Source organism: Geotrypetes seraphini, chromosome 11 (assembly GCF_902459505.1).
Source record: "Geotrypetes seraphini chromosome 11, aGeoSer1.1, whole genome shotgun sequence".
In the NCBI taxonomy this organism is placed as follows: Eukaryota; Metazoa; Chordata; class Amphibia; order Gymnophiona; family Dermophiidae; genus Geotrypetes; species Geotrypetes seraphini.
In genome coordinates, this window is record NC_047094.1 from 105,666,947 (window position 1) to 105,694,157 (window position 27,211).

General features: G+C 44.6%; 1 protein-coding gene across 1 annotated transcript in view; it reads left to right on the forward strand.

Moving 5' to 3' along the window:
- Window positions 1–27,211, forward strand: part of BCAS1 (brain enriched myelin associated protein 1) — a 122,617-nt gene that overhangs the window by 56,552 nt on the left and 38,854 nt on the right. The window contains exons 5-7 of the mRNA XM_033962609.1: window positions 3,663–3,824; window positions 8,770–8,829; window positions 23,189–23,371. Coding sequence (XP_033818500.1) covers window positions 3,663–3,824; window positions 8,770–8,829; window positions 23,189–23,371 — 405 coding nt within the window. The remainder of the gene's footprint in view (window positions 1–3,662; window positions 3,825–8,769; window positions 8,830–23,188; window positions 23,372–27,211) is intronic.

Below are 27,211 nucleotides of genomic sequence, written 5' to 3' on the forward strand. Positions count from 1 at the left end.
TGGCATTGGAGACCTCTAGCAGTAGTGTTGCAGTATTACCTCCAGGGGTCATGTTTCTGTTTAACGGTTAATTTTTACTAGCAATATTCAACAGTCTGACAACTGGATAAGTCTCCTGAATATCTGATTAAACTTACCTGGATAGCTTTAGCTGGAAATCAGATTACTGATTATTAATAATAATTTTATTCTTATATACCGCCATACCCAAAAAGTTCTAGGCGGTTCACAATAAGATGAGCTAATACATGGGATACAGATAAAATACAAATTAGAATAATGGACTTAAAAAGAGATAAAGACAGAAAGCATTTACAATACAATGCAGAAAATACCAGCATGGCAGGGAAAGAAGTAATACATAGAACAGATAAAATACATCAAGTTGAATATAAGGAACTTGATTGAAAAAATGAAGCAGAATGCATTAAGATACCGGCCTATCAAAGAGTTGAGTCTTTAACAATTTTCTAAAATAAAGCCAGGACATTAACTATTTTTTTTTTCTGAGGCCCTCAAAGTATCTACAAGTCCCAAATGTGGCCCTGCAAAGGGTTTGAGTTCACAAGGCGCAAAAGAAAACGCCACTGAAGCACAAGAAACAACCATCAAGGCAGACCTCAGTTAAGGAGTCTCCAGTTAAGAAAAGGGGACCCTTGCACTAACGCGGACAAAGAGCAGCAGCAGATGAATGTTCTTGGCATTACCTGATTTTGTTGCCAGTTTTCATGTGGATCCACTGAGAGATTGGCCTGTTCTGTTTCTGCTTTTTAGCCAGGAACCTCTTGATTTTGAAGGTTTTGTGGGACGACTAAAAAAAATATATCAAAAAGCAGAGAAAGAGAGAGAGATGTCAGGGAACGGCCGTACATAAAAGAGCAGCACTCGAAACCTCCAGGCCATAGGCCCCAGCCCGGCACAGGAAAAGCATTTCATTTCCTGACTCGGCTCCTCAATAGCCACGTCAGTGACAGCGGGAAGAATGTAACTGGGGCTTTCAAGCAAGACCAGGACTACCAAGGGCACAGGATGGACACCGATTCACTCACCATAGCGAACGACCCCAGTTTAAAATCTTGCTCTCTTTAATATACCATACTCATGTAGGTAAGGCTGTGCTCTTTTTATTTTAAAAAAAATCCTCAAAAAACAAGAAAGGATGTCAATAAAATATCTTCCTATACTATAATCACAGTGTCTTTTTTAATTCTTAATTAAATATAGTGAATATCTCAGAACCAACACCCGTGACTGGTGAATTCACCAAAATAGGGTTAATTGGGGGACCATCATTGAAATTCACTGTCCCCTCACCATCCTAATTTGTATAATTGAAAATTCCAAAGTATGGTCACTTATCTTATGGATCGGATGGTTAGATCTTGATGTTATTCCCCATCGGTGAAGTATTTAACATATGTGTATAAAGTGTTAAAAACCGCTGTAGTAACTCCTCCAAACATTATCCGGGTCCCCCCGACTCGAGTTTCGATAGATATCGTCTTCAGGGAAGGACTCTTATATCGGCTCCTTTTAGAGGCTTGGGGCTGACATCTGTTACTAAAAATGCAACAGATGTCAGCCCCAAGCCTCTAAAAGGAGCCGATATAAGAGTCCTTCCCTGAAGACGATATCTATCGAAACTCGAGTCGGGGGGACCCGGATAATGTTTGGAGGAGTTACTACAGCGGTTTTTAACACTTTATACACATATGTTAAATACTTCACCGATGGGGAATAACATCAAGATCTAACCATCCGATCCATAAGATAAGTGACCATACTTTGGAATTTTCAATTATACAAATTAGGATGGTGAGGGGACAGTGAATTTCAATGATGGTCCCCCAATTAACCCTATTTTGGTGAATTCACCAGTCACGGGTGTTGGTTCTGAGATATTCACTATATTTAATTAAGAATTAAAAAAGACACTGTGATTATAGTATAGGAAGGTTTAAATCAATATCACAGTATATGAATTACATTTCTCCTTATAGAAGTGAATAAAATATCTTCAACAAAATACATCCAATAATCCACCCAGTACTAAATACAATCATACATTCAGATGATATTCAAAATGGAGACAAGATCTCAGTGTCAGTGTGTTCTTTTTATTTCATTTTTGCCCAGGCTGCTAAACCCTTTCATACCAAAGGAAGCAAAACCGGTTGAAAAGTTTTTAATAATAAAAAAAGAATAGAAACAAACAGAAAACAAAATTTGAAAATTGGGAAAGGAATCCAAACATGAACCTTTTATTGGATGAACATACGAGGGGTCCTGAAAAGAGAATGATACAGATATGGTTCATTCAATCTATCTGAAACAATGTGAACACCCCCCTCCCCCCCCCCGGTAGAATTTCATTTCTACAAATTGGCATTTAATAAAGTAAGATAACACTCTTTTGAGTTTATTGTGGTTCAGAATTTAGAATTTAGTTGGTTAGTTGGGCTGAGAGCTTTTCAGCACTCCCTCGTATGTAATAAAAGTGAGCCAAGTATAGGACAATCAAGCCGTTGTGACATCACTGATGATGTTGGCTCTTATTGGTGGAATGAGGCTTTATGACATCACAATTTCAGCTCTGGTTACCAGAGACTGAATGTCTTTACATTACAAGGTGGTGCTGAAAAGTTCTCAGCCCAACCAAGAAGAGAATGACGTGGATATGGTTCATTCAGTGATCTGAAACAATGTCAAAAACATAGAATTTCATTTCTTTTCAACAATAGTGGCAAAATAACGCTCAGAAGTTGGTTGGTTGGGCTGAGAACTTTTCAGTACCCCCCTTGTAAAGAAAGCATCAAAATGTTAGGTATAAACTTTTGAGATGGTGTAATTCCCATTCTTGAGGTTCACAGAGTGGACAGATCTTGTCACTGTATCCCAAAAGAAGAGAACATATTATATACCCCTGCAAATTATTTTGAAAATCTGTTTTTAATGGTGTCAAGATAATCATTGATGGGACAGATGTTTCCAAAAAACAAACATTTTGGAGGCCTATAGAGAAATCAAGGATGATTATTAGTAAATTCTTTACAGTACCAATTACTTCAGGCCCATTATCAAGGCCAGTTTAGTCTGGGGCTTCTTCTGTATGGGAATTAAGGCCAAATTGTTCTCCCAAAACTCTTAAAGTGGTTGCCCCCTTCTACTTGGTGAGCTGTTAATGTTAAAGCTGGTATTTGAACAAATTATGGATGATTTTAAAGCCCAGAGGCTCTCTTTGTATGTATGGATGTAATTAAGCATCGCTTTCTTTGTACGTATATAATTCAACACTGAAGACAGCTCGGTCAGCTAAGACTGCCCGAGTGTTATTTTCGAGGACTGTTTTGCAGTGCTAAAGAGAAAGAGGGATTGTCTTCCGATCACTAATGCCAGTTTAACAGCTGTGCCATGTTCTGCAGCCCAGCACAAAATGTTACTCCAACCAAGTGCAAGCACTGAATACATTAACACTGAGGGAGCCTGAACAAGAAAAACAATGGTTCGTCAATGCTCGATTGTTCCCCGAACGTAGGCTGAAGTATGGCAGGAATCGGGGGTATGAGACCCAGAGTGATGCAAATGCACCAGATTAGTTCACATCTGCATTCCGCCGACTGAAGGAGACAAATCTGTGATTGCAGTTCTGCTCCCTTTTGCAGAATATAGATGTTGGCAGCCAGAGCGCTGTACAGCTTCAGAGCCCGGCCACATTCAGCTCCCCATCCAACGAGGATCTTAAAGAGTCCAAGGCAAAAGAAGAAAACAGCAAAACTGCTGCCTCTTCGGAGAATAATCCCGTCATGAGTTTCTTTAAAAACCTGGTAAGACTTTATCTGCAGCTTTATAATCCCCTCGCAATGTGTGTTTGTGTGTGTATGGGACTTTATATTCTTTTCCAGTGAAGATACTGGTCCCGTTCTTTACTCAGGAAAATGTGGAAATCATTTCCCCCAGATGGAAAAAAAAAAAAGAAAATTTTACTTAGCACATCTGTTTCCATGTATCAAAGGCCCTGCTGTCTTTCTTTCTATTAGAGGTGTGCATGGAAAAAAAATTTGGTTTGTGTTCATTTATAACAAATTTTTCTTATCTGGGGGGCATTTTTTCATGTTCTTTTCTCTTATTCATTCTTTGCGTCTGCATTGTGTTGAGCATCAGATATTTTTAACCATGCAAATTGGTCGTGTGCATGTTCATTCATAGGTTTGCACATACCCAAGTTATTTGGAGGCGCTTTTACAATTTTTGGGCACGTTCACGAATGCGCTGCCCTACTTTCTATGTTCCTATCCTCAGCGATATCAGGGCCCAAAGCTCTAAAGCTGCCGTTGAAATCCTGCGTACCGTTGCATTGCCAGTAAATTTTCCGATTTATAAAAGACGAGCAAAATATTTTTATCTGCAGTCGAATATGTTCTTGGGAGAAACATAGCATTTTTAGAGCACTCAGCATTTTAGCGTGCGCTAAACCCATGCTACGCGGCTAGAACTAACGCCGGCTCAATGCTGGCGTTAGCGTCAAGCGCGCAGGGCAATTTAGCACACGCTATTTTGCGCGTTAATGCCCTAACGCTCCTTAGTAAAAGGAGCCCCTAGCTTCTCAGGCATAGATGAAATTGGGGTGCGTACATGTCCCCTTAATAACTCTGCATTGTGAGGTAGGTGTAGATCAGGGGTGTCCAACCTGCGGCCCCGTGAAGTATTTTGTGTGGCCCCAGTCGAGGACAATGCAATGTTTTCCTCTGCTGCCCCCGGGTGTTTACCGTTTTGCCGGCTCCCTCCTCTGTCTTGCTGCAGCATTTGCGCGGCCCCAGAAACATTTTTTTCGGCCAATGCGGCCCAGGGAAGCCAAAAGGTTGGATACCCCTGGTGTAGATTCAGACAGGGATGCTTGTATTTTAATCCACAACTTTGTGGTTTTCTGAACTCAGCTCATTCTGAGCTCAGTGTACGTTAGTGGAGAGGGGGAAAAAAGTCAACATGACACTTTACAGGTACACCTTCAATAGCGCGCAGGACAATTGCGCCTGACAATTCCGCTCTGTCAAATGCGCGCACTGACATGTGCGTGCATGAAAGGAGTGGGATTATCGGGGCTCAATTGTAAGTGTATGGGGGGGTTAGCAGCAATCTTCAACGTGGGCATCCCCCTGCACGAGAGCGCAATTGTAGAGGGGGTATGTAGTGGGGGGGTCCCCACACACACACACACCCTTAGAGCGGAAATGGGAAGGCTTCAGGAGGAGAGCGTGAGTTTTAAGTGTATTGGGGGGTGTTCCCCCTCCCACACACCCCTCAACGGGAGCACGAGTGTGTTGGGGGGTTCCCCCCAAACGCCCCCTCAGAGCGCAAACGGGAAGGCAAGGGGGCGGCACGCATTTGTCTTGCACGCAAATGTCGGGGCAGAACTGTCGGCGCGCCAATGTCCTGAGCGTATTTGACAGGTCACCTCCTTTAAACGTTCTCCTCCTCCACCCGCAAGTATGTTGTCCTTGACCCTCTTTGCCTTGCCTTCCTGCCTCTTCCTGTTTTATCTGTCCCCCTTAAGAGCGCTCTTTCTCAGCTTGCATTTTTGTCTTTCACTCTTCCCCCCTCTTTCACTTTACTGTTCCCTCTCTTTCCTCTTATTCTCATTGTTCTTTGCTTTTCCCTCTCTATTGTACAACTTTCTCCCAACACTAGTAAATTAGAATGGTCTGCTAAGGATACAGCCCCCTTCCGTTTTTCTCTTCCCACATTCTCTATTGCCTCTCTTTCTCTTACCTCAGAATATATTTATTTTTCCTAGGACAAGCAGGATGAGTCAGCCACATATGAGTGTTGTCCCAACAGCTCCCAATTTGCGGATAAGCTCTCCAATAGCTCAGAGAGATTTTTTTTTTCTCTCTCTCTGAGCACGTGCAGTGCCCGGGCCCCACTGGGAATGCCCGAGCCCTACCCATTTCCCCCTGCTTCCCTCTAATCCCCAGTCTTTAGTCTCCGCCCGTTCCCATCGGTCGGATTTTCTACAGCTCTCCATTACAACTTTTATACTCATCACTTGAAGATGCCTGAATCATCATTCATTTTCTAGCCCGTTCTCCCCAAAGAGCTCAGAATGGGTTACAGGTTAACATATATAATATACATTTAACAGGTTACAGTTTGCCATAGTTAAAGTATAAGTTTTTATCCTAACTCGACACATACCGAGATCTAGTGCCAATGTATATCCTCTATAATAAAACCCTAAGCGCGCATGCGTGCTTAGGAGGCCGTGATCCCTGCCGCCGTGATGTATGCCTCTGTGCCGAATTCCATTTGCAGCGCGTGGAGTGGTTTGTGGCGCGTGGGGCAGCTTGTGGCGCTTGCACTGGCATGGGGCGCGTGCAGGGAATTGAGCGGCGGTTTGTCTCTAGAACAGCAGGAGGGCATCGTGCGGGTGCTGTGAGGTGTCCCATGCTGGTAAGAAGTGGAGGGGGAGAGGGAAAGGGGGCTGCTTTGGGGGGAGGAGTGTGCTGGGATCAGACAGCAATCATGCTTTGCTCTGGGAGGGGAGGGGAAACAGAAGGGGACAACGGAGAGACAGGCAGGCATGGCGCAACAGAGAAATAGAGGCAGGCAGGGGGCCAGGGAGAGAGACAGACAGAATGAAAGACAGACAGACAGGGGGCCAGGTTAAACAAAGGGAGAAGGGCTGCTGCTGGACAGGGGGAGCAGGGAAGGGGTGCTACTGACAAGTATTGATGGACAGGGACAGCAGGGAAGAGGTGCAGGGAGGAGGTGAAACGAAGGGAGAAGGGCTACTGCTGGTCAGGGGGAGCAGGCAAGGGTTGGTGGTGGACAGCCGAGGAAAGAGAGAGACAGAAAGAAAAAAAGACAGACAGAAAGTGGCCAGAGAGAGAAAAAGAAAGAAAGAAAGACACACACACATCTATTCTAGCACCCGTTAATGAAACCAGCTTAAAGACTAGCTTCTTTATAATCCTTTGGTCATGGGCAGGGGAGTTAGGTGAAGAGGTCCGTTTTTATTGCTTTCCTAAATTTGAGGAGTCCTTCAAGGGATCTGATATGGGGGCAGTTGATTCCAGTGACTTCGTATGAAGTGGGAGTAGGAACGTTGTTTGGTAGTTTGCAGTTGAAGGGCATGGCCGGGGGGGGGAGGGAGCGGGGTTGGGGTTGAGGCATATTTCATCCTGAGAGTGGAGGGATCTGTTCGGTATGTACGGAGGAAGCTTGTTTGTCATATAGCCTGGCACCATGTCGTGTAAGGATTTGAATGCTAGCATCAGGTCCTTGAAGACACAACGTTTGGCTAAGGGCAGCCAATGAGTTGACGATAGAGCCTAGGAGACAGGGTCATGGGCATGGAGAATTTTTTAGAAGTCTGATTGCTGAAGCTGATCAACTATTTTTCTATGCATGTGTGTATTTTATTTCATTTTGTAATTACCAAAAACGTGTGCATATTAGTAAGACATGTTGGTTAAGACGAGGTCAGCTGGGAGATCTTGACGTTGCACCAAGAAGTAAATTGGGCAGTGTAGATGGACTTGACGTTCCAGGCATCAGTGTTTCTAAGCAGATGTTTGCAGCAATGTCAATACTTGTACATACATAAATATATGTAAGACTTGGATAAATGAAATATTCTGATACATTCATGTTGAAACATAAAGATTTGGGGGCTAGATTCACTAAGCAAACCAATCGTGTACCGATTGGTTTGCGACCCGATTTCCCTCCGACCCGATTCACTAACCTGTGTCCTGATCATCCTCTGATCCGCACATGCAAATGAAGGGGAACGGCATTCAAATGATGGCAGGCAGCGATTCACTAACAAAAAACCTGCAACACTGACTGGGCTGGCCGATCACAAACAAGCGACTGCTGAGGACCAGTCACTCAGGTCCTTTCCGACTGCCCTGCCTTCTGCCGCCCTGCTCTCCACCCTGTTATTCTGCTCTCTGCCCTGAACTCCTGCTCTCAGCCCCAATCTCCTGCCTGCCCTGAACTCCTGCAGCCCTGATCTCCTGCCTGCCCTGAACTCCTGCAACCCCGATCTCCTGCCTGCCCTGAACTCCTGCAAGCCACTCCTGCGGCCCCGATCTCCTGCATGCCTTGAACTCCTGCAGCCACTCCTGCAGCCCCAATATCCTGCCTGCCCTGAACTCCTGCAGCCACTCCTGCAGTCCCGATCTCCTGCCTGCCCTGAACTCCTGCAGCCACAATCTCCTGCCTGCCCTGAACTCCTGCAGCTACTTCTGCAGCCCTGATCTCCTGCCTGCCTCGAACTCCTGCAGCCCCGATCTCCTGCCTGCCCTGCAATGCAAGCCCATGGTTTTAACCCGCGGGCTTAAAGTGGGTTAAAACCATGGGCTTGGGAAGAAAAAAAAAAGAAATTTCATGCTCTACCGAGCAGTGAGGGCCAGCGCATGCTCAAGGATCACTGTTCAGCGATCCGTTTCAGTCTGTTGGGGGCGTGATTCCAATCACCCTCTTTTGCATGAGGGCAGTTCATGAATCAGCCCCCCCGGACACGGATCGTATCCAATCCGTGCCCTTAGTGAATCTAGCCCTTTGTTGCTATTGATCTTTGTACAAATTTATGCTCTCTGAAATCTTCGACTCATTATTACATTTCCAATGATACCGTTTGGTTGTGAAATATCTTTGGAGGTCCAGAGGGCACAGTCTTAAAGGTCTGTCTTTTTTGTATCTGCTGTAGTAAAATGCTTTTTAAGAATGTAGCCTACAAAGATTTTGTTTCTTGCACTATTTAAGGTGATACCCAAACCACTACCTAAATCTGATGATGTACCAAAGAGTGACTCAGAGGATAAGGTAAGGTTTTTGGACTTCACTCTCTTGCTTCAGTCACGTGCAGTGCACTCACTTTAAATCCCTAGCCCTATACTTACTGCTCTTTCTGTGGTTAACTAGTGCCTTTTGTTCAGGAATGAAAGAGTAGAATGTTAATTATGAAAGGTAAAGGCTTTGGTGTGGGGGAGGGGGGGAAGGCTAGACTTAATTTAACATATCAACCAGTTTAATACCAAATGCAGTTTCTGAAGTCCAGGAGCATGTGATGAACTGGGAAAGTTTAAATACTTGGCTTCATTCCATTTCTGCTCTCAGCTCTCTTGTGCTACTGACTTGGCACACCTTCATTAATGTGTGCTGCCACCCTGCAAAGCGCCACTATAAACCCAACAGTGGCTTGATGGTGAAAAACAGGTATCATTCTGCCTGCAAGTCATGTTTCCTAGAGCTCCGCTTCCGGGAGGATTTGCATATCCTTCTGCAGCCATACTATTTGTTTTCCCACCCAAGCAGGCAAACAAGCCAAGCATAATAGGTGTACTACTTGTCAAACTCCTGTGCCTGCCTTTAAGAAATTAGAAGCTGTATAAGCTGTGTAATTTATATAGATGATACTATTATTCATTAAAAACAGTGGCATACTTAGTATATTTGACACCCAGGGCTGTTCATTTTTAACACCCCTTTCCACTATATAAAAAGATTATTTTTTAATAATAATCCATGAGTCATACAACAAGGGTGTACCTAGGAAAAAGCAGCATGTAGTGCACACTGCAGCTTTTAAGAACATCAATACACCATTGTAAAACTAAACAAGCCAAATTAATAGATTGATCCTTCACAGTGCTAACAGAAAACCATGTCTTTTTCATACACACAGAACACAGTTACATCCTTGCCCAGTATGGAATAAGTAATCACAGACTGGGAGGCAGAAATTAAACTTGAACCGCCAATAAGCCAGACTCTGCATACAATGCAAACCACAGAAACAGTGACACATGTCCTCTAATACTTTGCAAAATATAAATATTTACAAATGATTTAATTTAAATGATTTAATCTATGTGTAAGAATGTCCATATCCTTTTTAACTCAATATGATAAATTGTATGTCTGTGTATTATGTTACCCATTTTTTAGATATTTTTAACTATTTGTACATCGCCTAGAATGTTGAATAGGCGATTAATCAAACTATATAATAAACTTGGATAAACTTGGATATAGCAAATGGAAATTTGAAAAACCTGGAAAATACCAATCACCACTTTATAAATTAACAAATACTGTAGACATAAAATAAAAAATGGAAAATAAGGAAATATCATTTTAATGGACTAATCAATTTTTCAATTAGCTTTCAGAGGCCAAAATCTCCTTCCTCAGATCAGTACAGTATACTGCTGTTATGCTATCCTGTCCTGATGTGAGGAAAGGAGTTTTGGTCTCCAAAACTAAATTTTAAAATGTATTAAAAGTAGTTCAATAAAAAGATTACTTTATTTCCATTTATAAATGTTTATCAATACAGTTATAATACTACTATATTCTAAAGCAACAAAAAATAATTTTTCTACTTTTTGTCATTTCTGATTTCTGCTTTTTCATCTTCTCTTCACTCTCCTTTCTATCCAGCATCTGCCCTCTTTCTCTTCCCCTTCCATCCACTGTCCATCCTCTCTCCCTTCCATAAGGCAAAACTCTCCAGTAGGGTTAGAACTGTGGAGGAATGCAAAGAACTACAAAGGGATCTGAACAAACTGAGTGAGTGGGCAAACAAATGGCAAATGAGCTTCAACGTGGAGAAATGTAAAGTCTTGCACATAGAGAAAGGAAACCCGTTGTATAACTATACGATGGGGGGATGGTGCTGGGAGAAGGCCAATTTGAAAAGGACATGGGGGTTTTAGTGGATAACACAATGAAGCCGGCGGCACAATGCGCAGCAGCCTCAAAGAAGGCAAATAGAATGCTGGGCATTATCAAAAAAGGTATCACTACCAGGACGAAGGACGTTATATCGGGCAATGGTGCACCCGCATCTGGAGTACTGCGTTCAATACTGGTCGCCGTACCTTAAGAAGGATATGGCGATACTCGAGAGGGTCCAGAGAAGAGCAACAAGGATGATACAAGGCATGGAAAGCCTTTCATATGCTGAAAGGCTAGAGAAGTTGGGGCTCTTTTCCCTGGAAAGGCGGAGACTTAGAGGGGACATGATAGAAACTTTTAAGACCATGAAGGGTATGGAGAAGGTAGAGAGGGACAGATTCTTCAGACTAGCGGGGGAAACAAAAACAAGAGGGCATTCGCAAAAATTGAAAGGTGACAGATTCAAAATAAATGCTAGGAAGTTCTTCTTCACTCAGAGGGTGGTGGACACCTGGAATGCGCTTCCAGGGGAGGTGGTAGGGCAGAGTACGATTTTGGGTTTCAAAATGGTATTAGATGATTTCTTGAAGGAAAAGGGGATTGAAGGGTATAGTTAGAGGGTTACCTACAGGATATTAAATGATTAGGGAATAGAATTGTTTTAGGTATAAGATCACTTACAGATCGTGAGCCTGGGGGGGCCGCCGCGGGAGTGGACTGCTGGGCGTGATGGATCCATGGTCTGACTCAGCAGAGGCCATGCTTATGTTCTTATGTTCTTAACACAGCATCAACTTCATCTGGTTTACAGATGAAAATATATTTACAATAGCTCCACCAATTAACACACAGAATGATCACCGGTACGTGTCTTCAACAACATTGAAGCTTGAGGTTAATGCCAAATACCCACTATGGATCCGCCCGACCATCAATCAGTCATGGTCTCTGTTGCAATCTTGAAACTTGGATTCACAGATCTGTTCTTCATGGATCCTGGGATTAAAAGCAATGGTGCATACTGCTTGGATGTCATCTTGATGCAGAAGCTGTTGCCAGCAATCTGTTGCATGACAGGAGACTACTTTATCTTCCAAAAGGACAATGCCCCAGCATTCTGGGCAAAGAATACCATAGAACTGCTACATCAGGAGACCCCAGACTTCATTTGTCCATAAGAACATAAGAATTGCTATACTGAGACAGTCTGAAGGTCCATCAAGCTCAGTATCCTGATTCCAACAACCCAGGTCTCAAGTACCTACCTAGATCCCAAGTAGTAAAATAGATTTAATGCTGCTTATCCTAGGATAAAGCAGTGGATTTCCCCAAGCCATCTCAATAATGGCCTACGGACTTCTCTTTTAGGAATTAGCCAAACCTTTTTTAAGCCTCGCTAAGCCAACTGATTTCACCATGTTCTCCGGCAATGGAATTCCAGAGTTTAATTACACATTGTGTGAAGAAATATTTTCTCTGGTTTGTTTTAAATCTACTACTTAGTAGCTTCATTGCATGCCCTCTAATCCTAGTATTTTTGGAAAGAGTAAAGAAGTGTTTCATATCTACCCTTTCCACTCCACTTGGTATTTTATAGACCTTATCATATCACCCCTGAGCCGTCTCTTCTCCAAGCTGAAGAGCCCTAGCTGCTTTAGCCTTTCCTCATAGAGAACTTGTTCCATTCATTTTATCATTTTGGCTGCCCTTCTCTGTACCTTTTCTAATTCTGCTATATCTTTTTTGAGATACGGGAACCAGAATTGCACACAGTATTTGAAGTGCAGCCATACCATAGAGCAGTGGTTCTCAACCCTATCCTAGGGGACAGGGTACAACACACTAAATTTTATAAAAATCGGCCGAGTTATGTGGAAGATACAACAGAAACCATTTTGGAGTGTTTCTTTTCAGTTTACAGTATATGACTATATATATATATAGTCTTATAGACTTAAAGATGGGCTTAAAGACTAGTATATATATATATATATATATATATATATACTAATCTTTAAGCCCGTTACATTAACGGGAGCTAGAGTAGATGTCTGTCTGTCTGAGTATTTTTTTCTTTGTCTCTCTCTCCTTGCACGCTGCCTGTCTGTCATTTTTTCTGTCTGTGAATCTCCCTGTGTCCTTAGTGCCCCCAGTGCCCCTTTCTATGTCCTTAGTGCTCCCAGTGCCTCCTTCCTCCCCTCACCCCCCCCTCCGATGCCAGCCTGCCTGCTTCCCATCCCCCTGAGCAGCATTTTTCCATGCAAACCACTCCACCCCCCGATGCCAGCCTGCCTGCCTGCCATTGAAACCCCCCACCCCCCTCCAATGCCAGCCTGCCTGCCTGACTCCCATTCCCCTTCCATTGAACCCCCCCCCGATGCCAGCCTGCCTGCCTGCCTGCCTCCCATCCCCCTTGAGCAGCATGTTTCCATTGAAACCCCCCCACCCCCTCCATTGCCTGCATCCCTCTTCCATTGAAACCCCCCCGATGCCAGTCTGCCTGCCTGCCAGCAGCATGTTTCCATGAAACTCCCCCATCCCCCTCCGATGCCAACCTACCTGCCTGCCTCCCATTCCCCTTCCATTGAAACCCCCCCCATGCCAGCCTGCCTGCCTGCCTCCCATCCCCCTGAGCAGCATGTTTCCATGGAAACCCCCATGATGCCATCCTGCCTGCCTGCCTGCCTTCCATTGATCCCCCCCACCCCCCCTCCTATGCCAGCCTGCCAGCCTCCCATCCCCCTTCCACTGAAACCACCCCACCCCACCCCCGATGCCAGTCTGCCTGCCTGCCTCCCATCCCCCTGAGCAGCATGTTTCCATGGAAACCACCCCCCGATGCCATCCTGCCTTCCATTGAACCCCCACCCCCCTCCGATGCCAGCCTGCCTGCCTCCCATCCCCCTGAGCAGCATGTTTTAACCCCCCCCTGCGCCGACCCTAGGCACACCACTAACACGTCGCAACTCCCCTCCCCTGACCTTAGGCACACCACTAACACGCTGCGACTCTCTCCCCCCCACCCCCGCCGACCCTACCCGGCAGAACAGAAACCCCCATTGACCCTCCCAGCCGACCCTCCCACCGCTAGACAGCTGACAAACCAGGCAGCTCCAGCAGCATCCCAGGCACACTAAACATGCTGCTTCGGCTCTTCTACTGCCTAATTTCCTCTGCCGCGTCCCTGCTGGAGCTGCCAGGTTTGTCAGCCGTCTAGCGGTGGAAGGGTCGGCTGGGAGGGTCAACGGGGGTTTCTGTTGTGTCGGGTAGGGTCATCCGGGGGGGGAGGAGGGAGGGAGTCACGGCGTGTTAGTGGTGTGCCTAGGGTGGGGGGAGAGGGAGGGGATTCGCGTCGTGTTAGTAGTGTGCCTAGGGTCGGCAGCGGGGGTGGGGGGGTGGGGAGGGGAGGGGAGAGTCTCAGCTGTTACCTGGCTGATCCTTATACGTGCGCATGCGTGCTCTTGTGGCCACATCCCGACAGATCAGGACTCAGGGAACACGGGATAAGAGTGCGCATGCGCACTTAGCATTTTATTATTATTATAGATATATATATACTGCAAATCTTCAAATCATATTAAAAAGAACTTATCTTAGAAATATTGAATCAGGGGAGTCAATATCGCCAACACAAATTCATGTTTCAACTCATGATGTTTCAAGGCTTAATTCCCCCTTGATGAAAGCATAATTGTTGTTAACCCCTGCTTAAGCAATTCATTTTTCTCAAGAAACTTACTTCAGACACTTATACCTTTTACTGAGAACTCCTCCGTTTGTACTCCCTTGTAACTTAAACCTGGTCGTGGCACCATTTTATTACTATTGATGTCATGGACATATGACTGTCTTCTTCCAATCACTAAAAGGATCTAGACCAGGGGGTCTCAAAGTCCCTCCTTGAGGGCCGCAATCCATTCGGGTTTTCAGGATTTCCCCAATGAATATGCATGAGATCTATGTGCATGCATTGCTTTCAATGCATATTCATTGGGGAAATCCTGAAAACCCGACTGGATTGCGGCCCTCAAGGAGGGACTTTAAGATCCCTGATCTAGACCAAGCGTCATCTGCACTATTTCTTTACTTAACCCCCACGGTTCTACTGCATGTAATTTAAAGATTCATTGTTGGTGCTTGAGATATCTGATTGGAATATATATATACAGACATCTATGTAATAATAATAATATAACCGTGAAGTTCTATGCGGTTTACAATAATTAAAGATGCTACAAATTGAGTGGATTTAACAAAATTAAAAGCTAGTGATTAACAGCTCTAGGGATCAGTTATTGTGGGATGAGGTTAGTTGCCTAAGTACTTTAGGAACAGATATGTTTTTAGGCGTTTCCTAAATTCCCCATAAGTAGTAGACATAAACAATTGTTCTAGATCTTTACCCCATAATGCTTGCTGCCTGATATGAGAAAAGATATTGATGATGTCTTTTAAATTTACATCCTCTAACCGGAGGGGAAACAAAATTCAAGTGTGAGCTTCTCTTATGTCTGTTGGCTGAGAAAGAGAAAAGGTCAGTTATGTATTTAGGGGCTAAACCAGTGGTCTCAAACTTGCGGCCCGGGGACCACATGCAGCCCGCCAGGTACTATTTTGAGGCCCTCGGTATGTTTATCATAATCACAAAAGTAAAATAAAACAGTTTCTTGATCATATGTCTCTTTAGCTGTAAATGACAATATTATTATTAAGACTTAGCCAAAAGGAAAGATTTATAAACTATAAAGAGTTTTACTTCATGCAAACTTGTCATTTCTTTAATAAGACATTAACTATTTTTTTCTGAGGCCCTCCAAGAACCTACAAATACAAAATGTGGCCCTGCAAAGGGTTTGAGTTTGAAACCATTGGGCTAAACCGAATAGTACCTTAAAACAGAACCAACCAAACTTGAACTTCATATGCGCCTCCATCGGCAGCCAATGCAGAAGTCGGTAGGAAGGTGTAACATGGTCGAACTTCTTTAACCCGAAGATCAGTCTGATCGCTATATTTTGCACTAGTTGTAGTCGCCGCATATTCTTCAGGGAAATTGCCAAGTAGGCGATATTAGGTAATCAAGTTGACTCAGTATGAGGGATTGTACCAGAATTCTGAATGATGACACATCAAAATATGCTGTTGCAAGTTCTATGCATGTTGATACCCAAAAGATTGATGTATATTATAATATATGGTCAACTGGAACTGGCCTCTTAAACCATGAGCCTTCATTTGCAAACTCCAGAGGGTTTCCCCATTTGTAGACGTGCCTAGTCACAATAGTCCAGCTTTTGAAGCAGCAGTCCTTGGTCAGAGGTCATATAGGGGTCCTTTTACTAAGCGCGCTAAATTATAGTCTATGGACGCGTTAGCATTTAACGTACGCTAAATCGGCTAGTGCGCCTTAGTAAAAGAGGGGGATTCTGCAGTTTCTTCTGGGACCCAGCCAGCAAGCACCCTGATACCAAAAAGTGCCACCAATGTTTGTTGTCTCATTTCAATACAAAAATGATCACATTCGTGCTCCTGTCCTGCATTTTAGCACCTGTTAAATAATTTTGGCATTGGTTAAAAATCACTGAGTGTGCACTAAAACACAATAAACGAAACGAAACCTTGTTTGTATACCGCATCATCTCCATAAAGACAGAGCTCGACACGATTTACAGGTAATTCAATAAATGAGGGAAGGACATAATAAGAAATTAGAGGTTAAGAAAAGGATAGCTAGCTTTACATTTTAAATAGATAGCTTTACGTTTTGGAGAAAAGCCAAGTTTTCACATGCTTTCGGAATAATTGGAATGAGCCTAGGTTCTGCAGCGGGGTAGGGAGGTTATTCCAAAGCTCAGTGAATTTGAAGAAAAGGGATTTCCCTAATTTACCTGCATACATGATGCCTTTTAATGAGAATGAGAAAGAGAAAGAGAGAAAAAAAGAAGAGAGAGAGAGAAACATAAGAACATAAGCAGTGCCTCCGCCGGGTCAGACCATAGGTCCATCCTGCCCAGCAGTCCGCTCCCGCGGCGGCCCAAACAGGTCACGACCTGTCTGAATCACCAGAAGGGGCCCCCTTGCCACCTTGGTTTCTCATTGAAGTCCTATCTTCCCATCGATGTCCTAACCCTCCGGTCTTGCACATGCACGACCTGGTTGGCTTTCTATACTTATTACCTGGTTAGCTTTCTAAACTTGTGTTACATCCCAGCACCTCTCTCAGTATCCCACGATCCCTTTATCCCTCAGGAATCCGTCCAATCCCAGTTTGAATCCCTGTACCTGCCTGATCACTTCCTCCGGTAGCGCATTCCAAGTGTCCACGACCCTTTGGGTGAAGAAAAACTTTTCTTGCATTTGTTTTGAACCTATCTCCCTTCAGTTTCTCCGAATGCCCCCTCGTACCTGTTGTCCCCCTCAGTCTGAAGAATCTATCCCTATCCACCCTCTCTATGCCCCTCATGATCTTGAAGGTCTCTATCATATCTCCCCTGAGCCTCCTTTTTTCCAGAGAGAAGAGCCCCAGCCTATCCAACCTCTCGGCGTATGGGCAGTGTTCCAGCCCTCTTACCAGTTTCGTTGCTCTCCTTTGGACTCTCTCAAGTACCGCCATATCCTTCTTGAGGTGCGGCGACCAATGCTGAATGCAGTATTCCAGATGTGGACGCACCATCGCTCGATACAATGGCATGATGACTTCCCGCGTCCTGGTTGTTATACCCCTCTTTATGATGCCCAGCATCCTGTTGGCTTTTTTCGAGGCTGCTGCGCACTGTGCAGATGGCTTCAGTGATGCATCCACCAGCACACCCAAGTCTCTCTCAAGTCTGCTGTCTCCCAACAATGCCCCCCCCCCCCCAATTTGTAGTTGAACAACGGGTTCTTTTTCCCTATATGCATGACCTTGCATTTTTCCACGTTAAAGCGCATTTGTCATTTGTTTGCCCAGTCTTCCAGCTTGTCCAGGTCCCTTTGCAGGTCCTCACAGTCCTCCCTGGACCTAACTCTGCCGCACAGTTTGGTATCGTCTGCAAATTTTATAACCTCGCACTTTGCCTCCTTTTCCAGGTCATTGATTAATATGTTGAAGAGTAACGGCCCCAGCACCGATCCCTGTGGCACACCGCTCATGACTCCCCGCCAGTCAGAATATTGGCCCTTTACTCCGACCCTCTGCAGTCTACCCGACAACCAGTGCTTGATCCATCTTTGCACATCCCCTCCCACCCCGTGGTTCCACAGCTTCCTAAGCAGCTTTTCATGTGGCACCTTGTCGAAAGCCTTTTGAAAATTGAGGTAAATGATGTCTATGGGTTCCCCATTGTCCACCCGACTGCTTATTCCCTCAAAGAAGTACAGAAGGTTCGTTAGGCACGACCTTCCCTTACAGAATCCGTGCTGGCTTGTTCTCAGTAGGCCATTCCTCTCGATGTGCTCGCAAATGCCGTCCTTGATCATAGCTTCCACCATCTTCCCTATAATTTAAGTCAGGCTCACCGGCCTGTAGTTCCCGGGGTCACCCCTCGATCCCTTCTTGAAGATAGGTGTGACATTCGCCAATTTCCAGTCCTCTGGTACCTCTCCAGTTTTCAAGGATAGGTTGCAAACATGCTGGATTGTGCCCGCTATTTCTTGTCTTAGTTCCTTCAGAACCCTTGAGTGGATCCCGTCCGGGCCCGGGCCCGTCGTTTTTCCTCCACCTCTGCATTTACCTGGGCCGCCTCCCCTTGAATTTCGGGCAGTTCTCCCATTCCCTGTGCTTCCGCTTTGCCCTCAGCCTTTACCCTCGTAACTTTCAGCTTCCCCACATTCCCGCCACCCCACTTCCCCGCTTTTCCTCTGGGTTTTCTAGCCCTACCGGCCCCCTCCTGGACTATCATCCCTTGAGCCTCTGTTTGATCCCCCTCGCCTTGTGGCACCTCTATATTGCCCTCAGCTTTCGCCCTCGTGCCACCCAGTCCCCCTGTGTCTCCATGCCCCTTAGTCTCCTCCCAGCAAGCTCCCTTTACCTGATGTTTCCCTCGCTGTCTGATCATAAGATCCACCGGTCCCTCTACTTCCTCCCTGCAGTCAGCCCGTTCAGCATTTGTTCTGGATACTGTTGTCCGAAGCGTCAACATCAGATCAGCTGTCGGCTTTCCCCCTCTCCTCAGTTTAAAGCCCTCTCGATCTCCTTCCTCACATTGGCTGAGAGAAGAAGAGAGAGAAAAAAAGAGAAGAGAGAGAAAGAAAAAAGAGAGGAAGAGAGAGAAAAAAGAGAAGAGAGAGAGAGAAAAAAAGAGAAGAGAGAGAAAAAAAAAGAGAAGAGAGAGAGAAAAAAAGAGAAGAGGAGAGAAAAAAGAAGAGAGAGAGAGAGAAAAAAGAGAGGAAGAGAGAAAGAAAAAAGAAAGGAAGAGAGAGAAAAAAGAGAGTGGTAGAGAGAGAGAGAAAAAGAGAGAGAGAGAGAGAAAAAAAGAGAGAGGAATAGAGAGAAAAAAAAGAGGAAGAGAGAGAGAAAAAAAAGAGAGAGAGGAAGAGAAACTAAACTAAACTAAACCTTAAGTTTGTATATCGCATCATCTCCATAAAGATAGAGCTTGGCCCGGTTTACAGGTAATTCAATAAATGAGGGAAGGACATAATAAGAAATTAGAGGTTATGAAGAGGATAGCTAGCTTTACATTTTAAATAGATAGCTTTACGGTATCCAATACAGTAGTACAATAAATAAAAATGGGAAAAAGGTTGCCACCTGGTTTATTTGTATTTACTGTATATTTCCTGGGTTTCTCCTGCTTTAGCTACAGTTTTAAGACACATTGTACCATTTAGAATTTAGAAAGGGTTTAAAATACTAATATTGGCCCAAAGAGCTTTCCCCACCCCTTTTACAAAGCCGCACTAGTGGCTGTCGCTGCAACAACTGCCCCAAAGGGATTTAAAGGGCTTCAAGGCTTTTGCTGCGCGGCTTTGTAAAAAGAGGGGGTTTATTTGAATTAGCGCCTCCTTACCCGTCATCTTTGGCAATGCCATACTGTAGATTGCGTAGGTCATTAAACGATAGAATGATTATGGAACCACAAGAGACCGAAGGACCTGTGCTCCATGCCATAGCTGGAGAATGCAAAGACCAAAACAAAGCAGGTGGAACGAATCGTCTCTGAATGATGCAGAGGAAACGTTTCTTGAAAATATCAAAATGTGTGTAAAATGTCAAAATATCATATTAAAGGTCAAGAATACAATGACTTGTGTGCTTGATAATATAAAACAACAACAAAAAAAACCCAATTGCTCACCGTAGAAATCAGTTGAAAATAAGATGACAATGTGGATCGGACCCAAAACGGTCCATGTTTCGGATGGACTATATACCTTCATCAGGGGTCCTGAATGCTGATTTAAATGCTGAGAGAAAGCGAATAGGTTTGGATGTGTACACTGGAGCACTTCTAATGGTAGAAGGAGCCATGAGAAAAAAAGAATGATTATGCCTCATATATTACAAGCTCATTTGGTGTCTGCTAGGGTCTGCATTCTTTGATCTGAATAATTTGAGTATTGCTCTATATCAGTATATTGCAAACTGTGTGCCAAGATTTCAGGTGTGCCGCGAGACACCGGGGAGGAGCAAGCGCCGGCTGATTGCCTACAGGATGTGCCTCTCACGGCGAGGAGTGCATCCTGTAGGCGGTCAACCGGCGCCTCTCCATGTGTCTTCCCTTCCAGCACCCCCCCACCGGCGGCTCAGGGCCTTTGTGAATGCGCAGATGTCGATGTGATGATGTCATACATGCACGTGACATCATCGCGTCGACGTCCGCACATTTGCAGATGCCTCAAGCCGCGGCCACCCTGTTCAATGTTCCTTGACAAAGTTTGCGAGACACTGCTCTACGTAGAGAGGAATCTTAGAAGAATTTTAAGAGACAACGTAAAGCTCAAAAAATTTTTTTTTAATTAGCTTTTAATTTAGATTGATGGGATCAGATTTTCTTAGAGAATGTTTGAAATGGAGGTTTGGATTTAATCAGTGGCGTAACGATGGAGGTTGGCGCCCATCATTGCCACACCGTGCGCCCCTCCTACTCTTTTCTGCCACACCTTGCGCCCTCCACATACCACTTGATGGGGCCCTTTTACTAAGGCGCGCTAGCCATTTTAGCGTGCCCTGAATGCTAACACGTCCATTATAGTCTATGGATGCATTAGCGCTTAGCGCGCCTTAGTTAAAGGACCCCAAAGTGTTTACTGGAGCAGGCAGCATCTTCCACCTGCTGCTTATGTCAGCCTTGGCTCCCTTCAGACGTCATGTCCTGGTCCTGCAGAGAGAAGGCGAGGCTCCGGTGCCCCGGCAAAGACGGCGCCTGTGGCAGTCTGTCCCCCCCTTACTATGCCACTGGATTTAATATTACTTACCCCCTCTTTTACTAAGGCACGCTAGCATTGAGCTGGCGTTAGTTCTAGCCGCGTAGTGTGGGTTTAGCGCACGCTAAAATGCTGCGGGCGCTAAAAAACGCTAATGCAGATTAGTAAAAGGAGCCCTTGGTCTTTTGTTTAGCTAAGCAGTATCAGCATGACATAACACTATTCAGGGCCTAACCTAAAAGTTAGATCAGGGCCTGAACCAAAGTTTACAAGTGGTATATAAAATGTTTTAATAAACATAAACATTTACAAATGTTTGCAGGTAGATTTAACCAGCTCAATTATTATTTTGATCAACATCAATACAGACAACCTAGTTCTAGAAAGCTGAGTGCCAACATAAGAACATAAGAATTGCCACTGCTGAGTCAGACCAGTGGTCCATCATGCCCAGCAGTCCGCTCACGCGGCGGCCCTCTGGTCTAAGACCAGCACCCTAACTGAGACTAGCCCCCCCCAGCGCACGTTCTTGTGCAACAGAAACTTGTCTAACTTTGTCTTGAATCCTTGGAGGGTGTTTTCCCCTATAACAGCCTCTGGAAGGGCGTTCCAGCTTTCTACCACTCTCTGGGTGAAGAAGAACTTCCTTACGTTTGTATGGAATCTATCCCCTTTCAACTTTAGAGAGTGTCCTCTTGTTCTCCCTACCTTGGAGAGGGTGAACAACCTGTCCTTATCTACGTTTGTGACTAGCACGCCATTTTGTGCATGCAGGTTACAGAATAAGGTCAGTGGTCTGTATAACTTAATTTAATATTGAGTTGATAACGGATGTAAGTGAGCAATAATAGGCTTTAATTGGACTTAATTTAATTGATGCTGATTGGAAACATGTGCAGGTCCAGTGGCGTAAAGAGGGAGGGTGGCACCTGGGACGATGGCACTTGGCATCGCCAAGCTAAGTGCCCCTCCCCCCACTCTTCTCTGCCACTTGAGTGCCCCCCCTGCCCCTGCGAACCTCTTGAAATGTACACCAGCGCGAGCAGTATCTTTCATTCGCTGCTCGCATTTCGGCTCCCTTCTGCCGTCATGTCCTGGTCCAGGATGTGGCGTCAGAAAGGAGCCGAGGCCAGTGCGAGCAGCGAGTGAAAGATGCAGCTCGCACCAGCGAACGTTTAAAGGGGTACATGGAGGAGCGGCGAGGAGGAGAGGCACCAGCACCCCTCGTGAAGACGGCACCCGGGGCAGTCCACCCCCCCCCTTATTACATAGGTCCTAGAATATTAGTTTTTGCGTGCTTAACTGCCTACAGGTAGGAATGGGCATTTACGAGTACACCAGTCATTGAGCTAGCGTAAGTGCTCACACCTAAAGTTAGGTGCATAAATGCGGAATTACACTAGAGAATGACATGGTGACAAAATTCATCACCGTTCCCGTCCCCGCGGATAACCGCGGGAAATAATCCCATGTCATTTTTTAGTGTCTATTTCTACCTCAGTCCTTCTACACCAGCATTCTTCAAAGCAAAGCTTGAGGATCAGTGGTTGTGGCCATTCATATTCTGATTCTTCCCTCTCTCCTTAAAGAATGACATGAAGATGGTTTCCCGCGGTTATCCGCGGGGACGGGAATGGTGATGAATTTTGTCACCGTGTCATTCTCTTGATGATAACATCAATTGCAAGCACAACTGCCATTATAGAATTCACACGTAGCATGCATCATCCTGGCACCAAAATGTAAGTGATCTATAGAGAATTTCCGCCAACTAGTATTGTATGGAAGGCTACATTGCAAATATATAACGATGCGTGCCGAAGGAAAAAACTACGTACATCACACTTTTCAAAGGTTATAGATAAGTTTACTGAGGATTACCATGCTAATATTTGAACTCCGTACCAGTTCTCCAAAAATCCATGTGATTTTAAGTGATTGTCGTAACAAAATGCCAGAGACAGTCCTGTGGGCACGAGTCCCACTTTCACGAGATCATAGGAGAAACTCCCTTTGACATCAAGCCCATGACATTCCCCCTTTGACCATGAACTATCAGGACAAAATTAAGTTATCTGCAATAATGCCTTGATCTCCTTCAGTTACAAGGGGACAAATCCAGTAACCGATGTGTGTCTTAATGTGCACTTACAAGAAAAGGGGAAACGGAACATGTAAGAAAACGGCGCTGCCTAAGATTGGAATAATGGCCTCCAAACGAGAAAAAGCAAAAGGTCGGCAACCCGTTGTGCAACAGAAGACAGAAGCACCAGCCAAGGCGGGACAAGAGAGTCCGAAGGGAGGCAAAAGTGCATTTAGGAGACTGTTTGGATTGAAGGTTTGTATCTTGTCCCAACATGAGTTGGAGCCCTGACTAGGAACAGATGGTTGCAACTTCATCAAAATTACCAAAGTGCCAACATAGAAACAAAAAAGTTGGAGAACATTGAGACGATGAAGTATGTCCAATTTTAATGGCTACAACCAATTCTGAGCATGCAAATTGCATCAAAGTCTGTGAAAGACACCATCTGTGAAATCAGGGCTTTGCAAACAACTCCCTTTAACACTAATAACAGTTCCACCTTCTACTAAATATTTTATGCAACTAATAAAATCCCACACTCGGAAAATCATTTCAGAAGGCTTGTGTGAAATTTACACGGTTGGATGCCCTATGCATGTAAATAACAATTATAGGAAAGCTGGTACTTACTCACGTAGATCATCACTACACACAGGGCTCCTTTTGGTTCATAGACAAAATCGCGCGAGACAACGGCGCGCCGACAACTGAGCGCAGACAACTGAGCGCAAGGTTGACGGCGCGCTGAAGAAAAGCACTATTTTAAAGGGTTCCGACGGGGGGTGTTGGTGGGGAACCCCCCTACTTTACTTAACAGACATCGCGCTGGCATTGTGGGGGGTTTGGGGGGTTGTAATCCCCCTCATTATACTTGAAACCAAACTTTTTTGCCTGTTTTTTAGGGAAAAAGTTTAGTTTTAAGTATAATGTGGGGGGTTACAATCCCCCAAACCCCCCACAATGGCAGCGCAATGTCTGTTAAGTAAAGTGGGGGGGTTCCCCCCCATGCCCCCCGTCGGAGCCCTTTAAAATAGTGCTTTTCTTCGGCACGCCGTCAACCTTGCGCTCAGTTGTCTGCGCTCAGTTGTCAGCGCGCCGTTGTCTCGCGCGATTTTGTCTATGAACCTACTTTAAGAAATCTAGACATTGGTGTCTGTATCTTCTCTATGGCAACATGTCGGCTCACTGCTCATTTAGATCTGGGGTAATTGAAAGGGCAGTCGCGATAACCTCTCTGCTATTTAAAACCACCACTAAATCCAAAATGTAGATGCCCTATTACTAAAAGGACACTAAGAGCCAGATTCTGTAATTGGCACCTACAAAGATGAGCACCTATAAATATGAGGTCTATCGCATGTCAATCACTCTTAAGACACCCATTAGAGAATCGTGCTTAGCAGCACCTAACTTAAAACTTAGACCTCTGCCTAAGTCACTCTCCATGCCTACTTTACCGTTAAGCATGAGAACTAGCAGCAGCCATTCAGTTAGTAGCTCTGCACGGAGCAGGAGTGTAGGAAGATCGCTCCTACCCCAGTTCACCACTGGACCACCGGAGATTTTAAAGGTACGCTTTTTACTAATTAGAGAGGCGGAAGGGAGGTGAGAGTTGTTAGAGTCAGCCGGGACAGGAGGCGGGAGGGATCCCTCCTGTTCTGGTCCATCGCAAGGCATTGGGAGAGAGAGGGGACAGGGTGCAGAGCCTGGAAGGGCAGGGAGGGAGGGGTGGACAGCATGCAGAGCCTGACATGGGAGGGAGGGAGGGGGGCTGGGTGCACGGGAAGTACTGCACAGGGGGATGAGAGGGACAGAAAGGCTAAATCAAATTGAATTGAAAATGTTTTACCTGAATCGGGCAACACTAGTCTTGCTCCTGGGGCTAGAAGCCTCCATTTTGCCCTAGAAGCTGTCAGAAATCCTTCTCTATTATGAGAAATAAGAATCTTTGTGACATTGTTTTTCTAGTGCTGACACCAAATGGATGCTCCAGAGCAGTTAATCTATTACCCAGTCAACTGGACTATACCATCTTGGAATTTAGGACCCCAGATTTTCCTTTAACCAATATATCTTCGTGGCTCAGCTATTGAGCAAACCAGAAACAGAGCCCAACATTGAATAGTGAGGTGCCCTCTACAAGACCATTCTTTTCCACTCCTTAACTTCACTCCTTATCTTCCAAAAATAAAGGCTTCCTTTTTCTCTATTGGATTTTGAAGATTAATACTAAATGTCATTGTTTTTTGTTTTTTTTTATTTCCAAGTTAGATTCTGATGAATATTTCTTCCACTCTTCATTGCTTGAACTTGATTGAGTAATTCATTTTCATCTGATTAGATCTCTGTAAGCCATGTAACTTATGGGCTTGAAAACCGCCATGTTTGTATGCCATTTTTATGGGTACTTTCAGTGGCGTACCTAGGGTATGTGGCACCCGGGGCCCATCATTTTTTGACCCCCCCCCCCATGTAAAAAAATATTTTTTGTAATGACCATGAAACGGAATAAATGGTCAGAATAGAAACAGGCAGTGAAAATTTTCTTATATTCCAAACATAACATAACATAAATTATGTCTGAATTGTCATGACATCAGAAGTACATATGGAGTAGTTGCAGGTGATGCTTGGGACAGTTCTGATTGTGTTAGTTCGGTTTTATGTGTTTTTTGAATAGAAGGGTTTTTATTTCTTTTTGAAGGTTTTGCAGTCTGTGGTCGATGTCAATTGGTTGTAGAGTTGGGGGTCGAGTGTTGCAGCTCGAATGGCTAGGAGGTTGTCGAACAGTTTTTTCTTCTGACGTTTTTGGTTGGAGGGTGTGTGAATGGTGCGTGAGTTCTCCTATGTCTGTTTGAAGTGGATTGAATTATTTAGCTGAAGAAATTAGTTACCCCCTCATCCCACACACATTAATTCTCTTCCATTTTTGTTCACATTATAAAAAACACTGATAAGTTCCCCCCCAAAAAATACATTAAAATAAGAAGTGAAAACAAAGGCCACTACAGACGAGAACATAGCATAAGAATAGCCTAACTGGGTCAGACCAATGGTCCATCATGCCCAGTAGCCCATTTTCATGGAAACCAATCCAGGTCACTAGTACCTGGTCAAAACCCAAAGAGTAGCAACATTCCATGCTACCGATCCAGGGCAAGCAGACACTTCCCCCATGTCTTAATAACAGATTATGGACTTTTCCTCCAGGAATTGTCCAAATCTTTCTTAAAACCAGCTACACTATCTGCTTTTACCATAACTTCTGGCCACTTCATTTTTAAGTTTAGATCTTTCCTTTCAAACAGAGACCTTGCTAGATGTCAAATACAGCACAAGGTAACTTCACATGGACTTAGTTGTGCAGGAAATGTGAATCTCCTCATACACCCACCATATAGTGCAAAAATGTACAAAGGTCTGTTTTTTTCTTTCGATCACTACATAGCCTAATGCCACACAAGCAACGCTGTTACAAACATATTCTGTAGGTCAATGCTAAGGATAACAAAGTTTCCTTCCTTGGACCAGAAGGAGATACTGATAAACCACTGGAAGAGATCCCAAAACAACACCCAAAGACCCACTCAGTGTGTGAACCAGTTGAGTGGAGTGGACTAACTGGGGGGTGGAAATGGGCCCGGAGTTTGCTCAGCAGAATTTCCCAGACCACCTCTTCCTCTCAACACATTGACACGCTGCCACCACCACCACTAGGAACACCTCACTGGGTAGGCCAGCTATGCTATAAACTTTATAAAACACATTATTATATTTTCTTATAAAGCACATATTTTAACTGAACTCTCTGACATCCTCAGCCTTTCCATTCACAAAAATAGAAGGAAGAAAAGTTCCCATTTCCTGCTGTCTCATGTCCCCGGCCTATACAATATTTTTTTTCTGCAGACCCTTCAAAAGTCTGACCAAATCCTCGTTTCACTTGCATTATAAAGTACTGAGGATGCCATCTCTCCCCAATCCCAGGTCCTAAAGTCTAAGACAGTAGCGCAAACTAATGCTGCCAGATTCAGGAAAAAAAATTTCGATTCGATTCAGCCTATTGAATTGGTTTTTCAATTCGATTTTCCT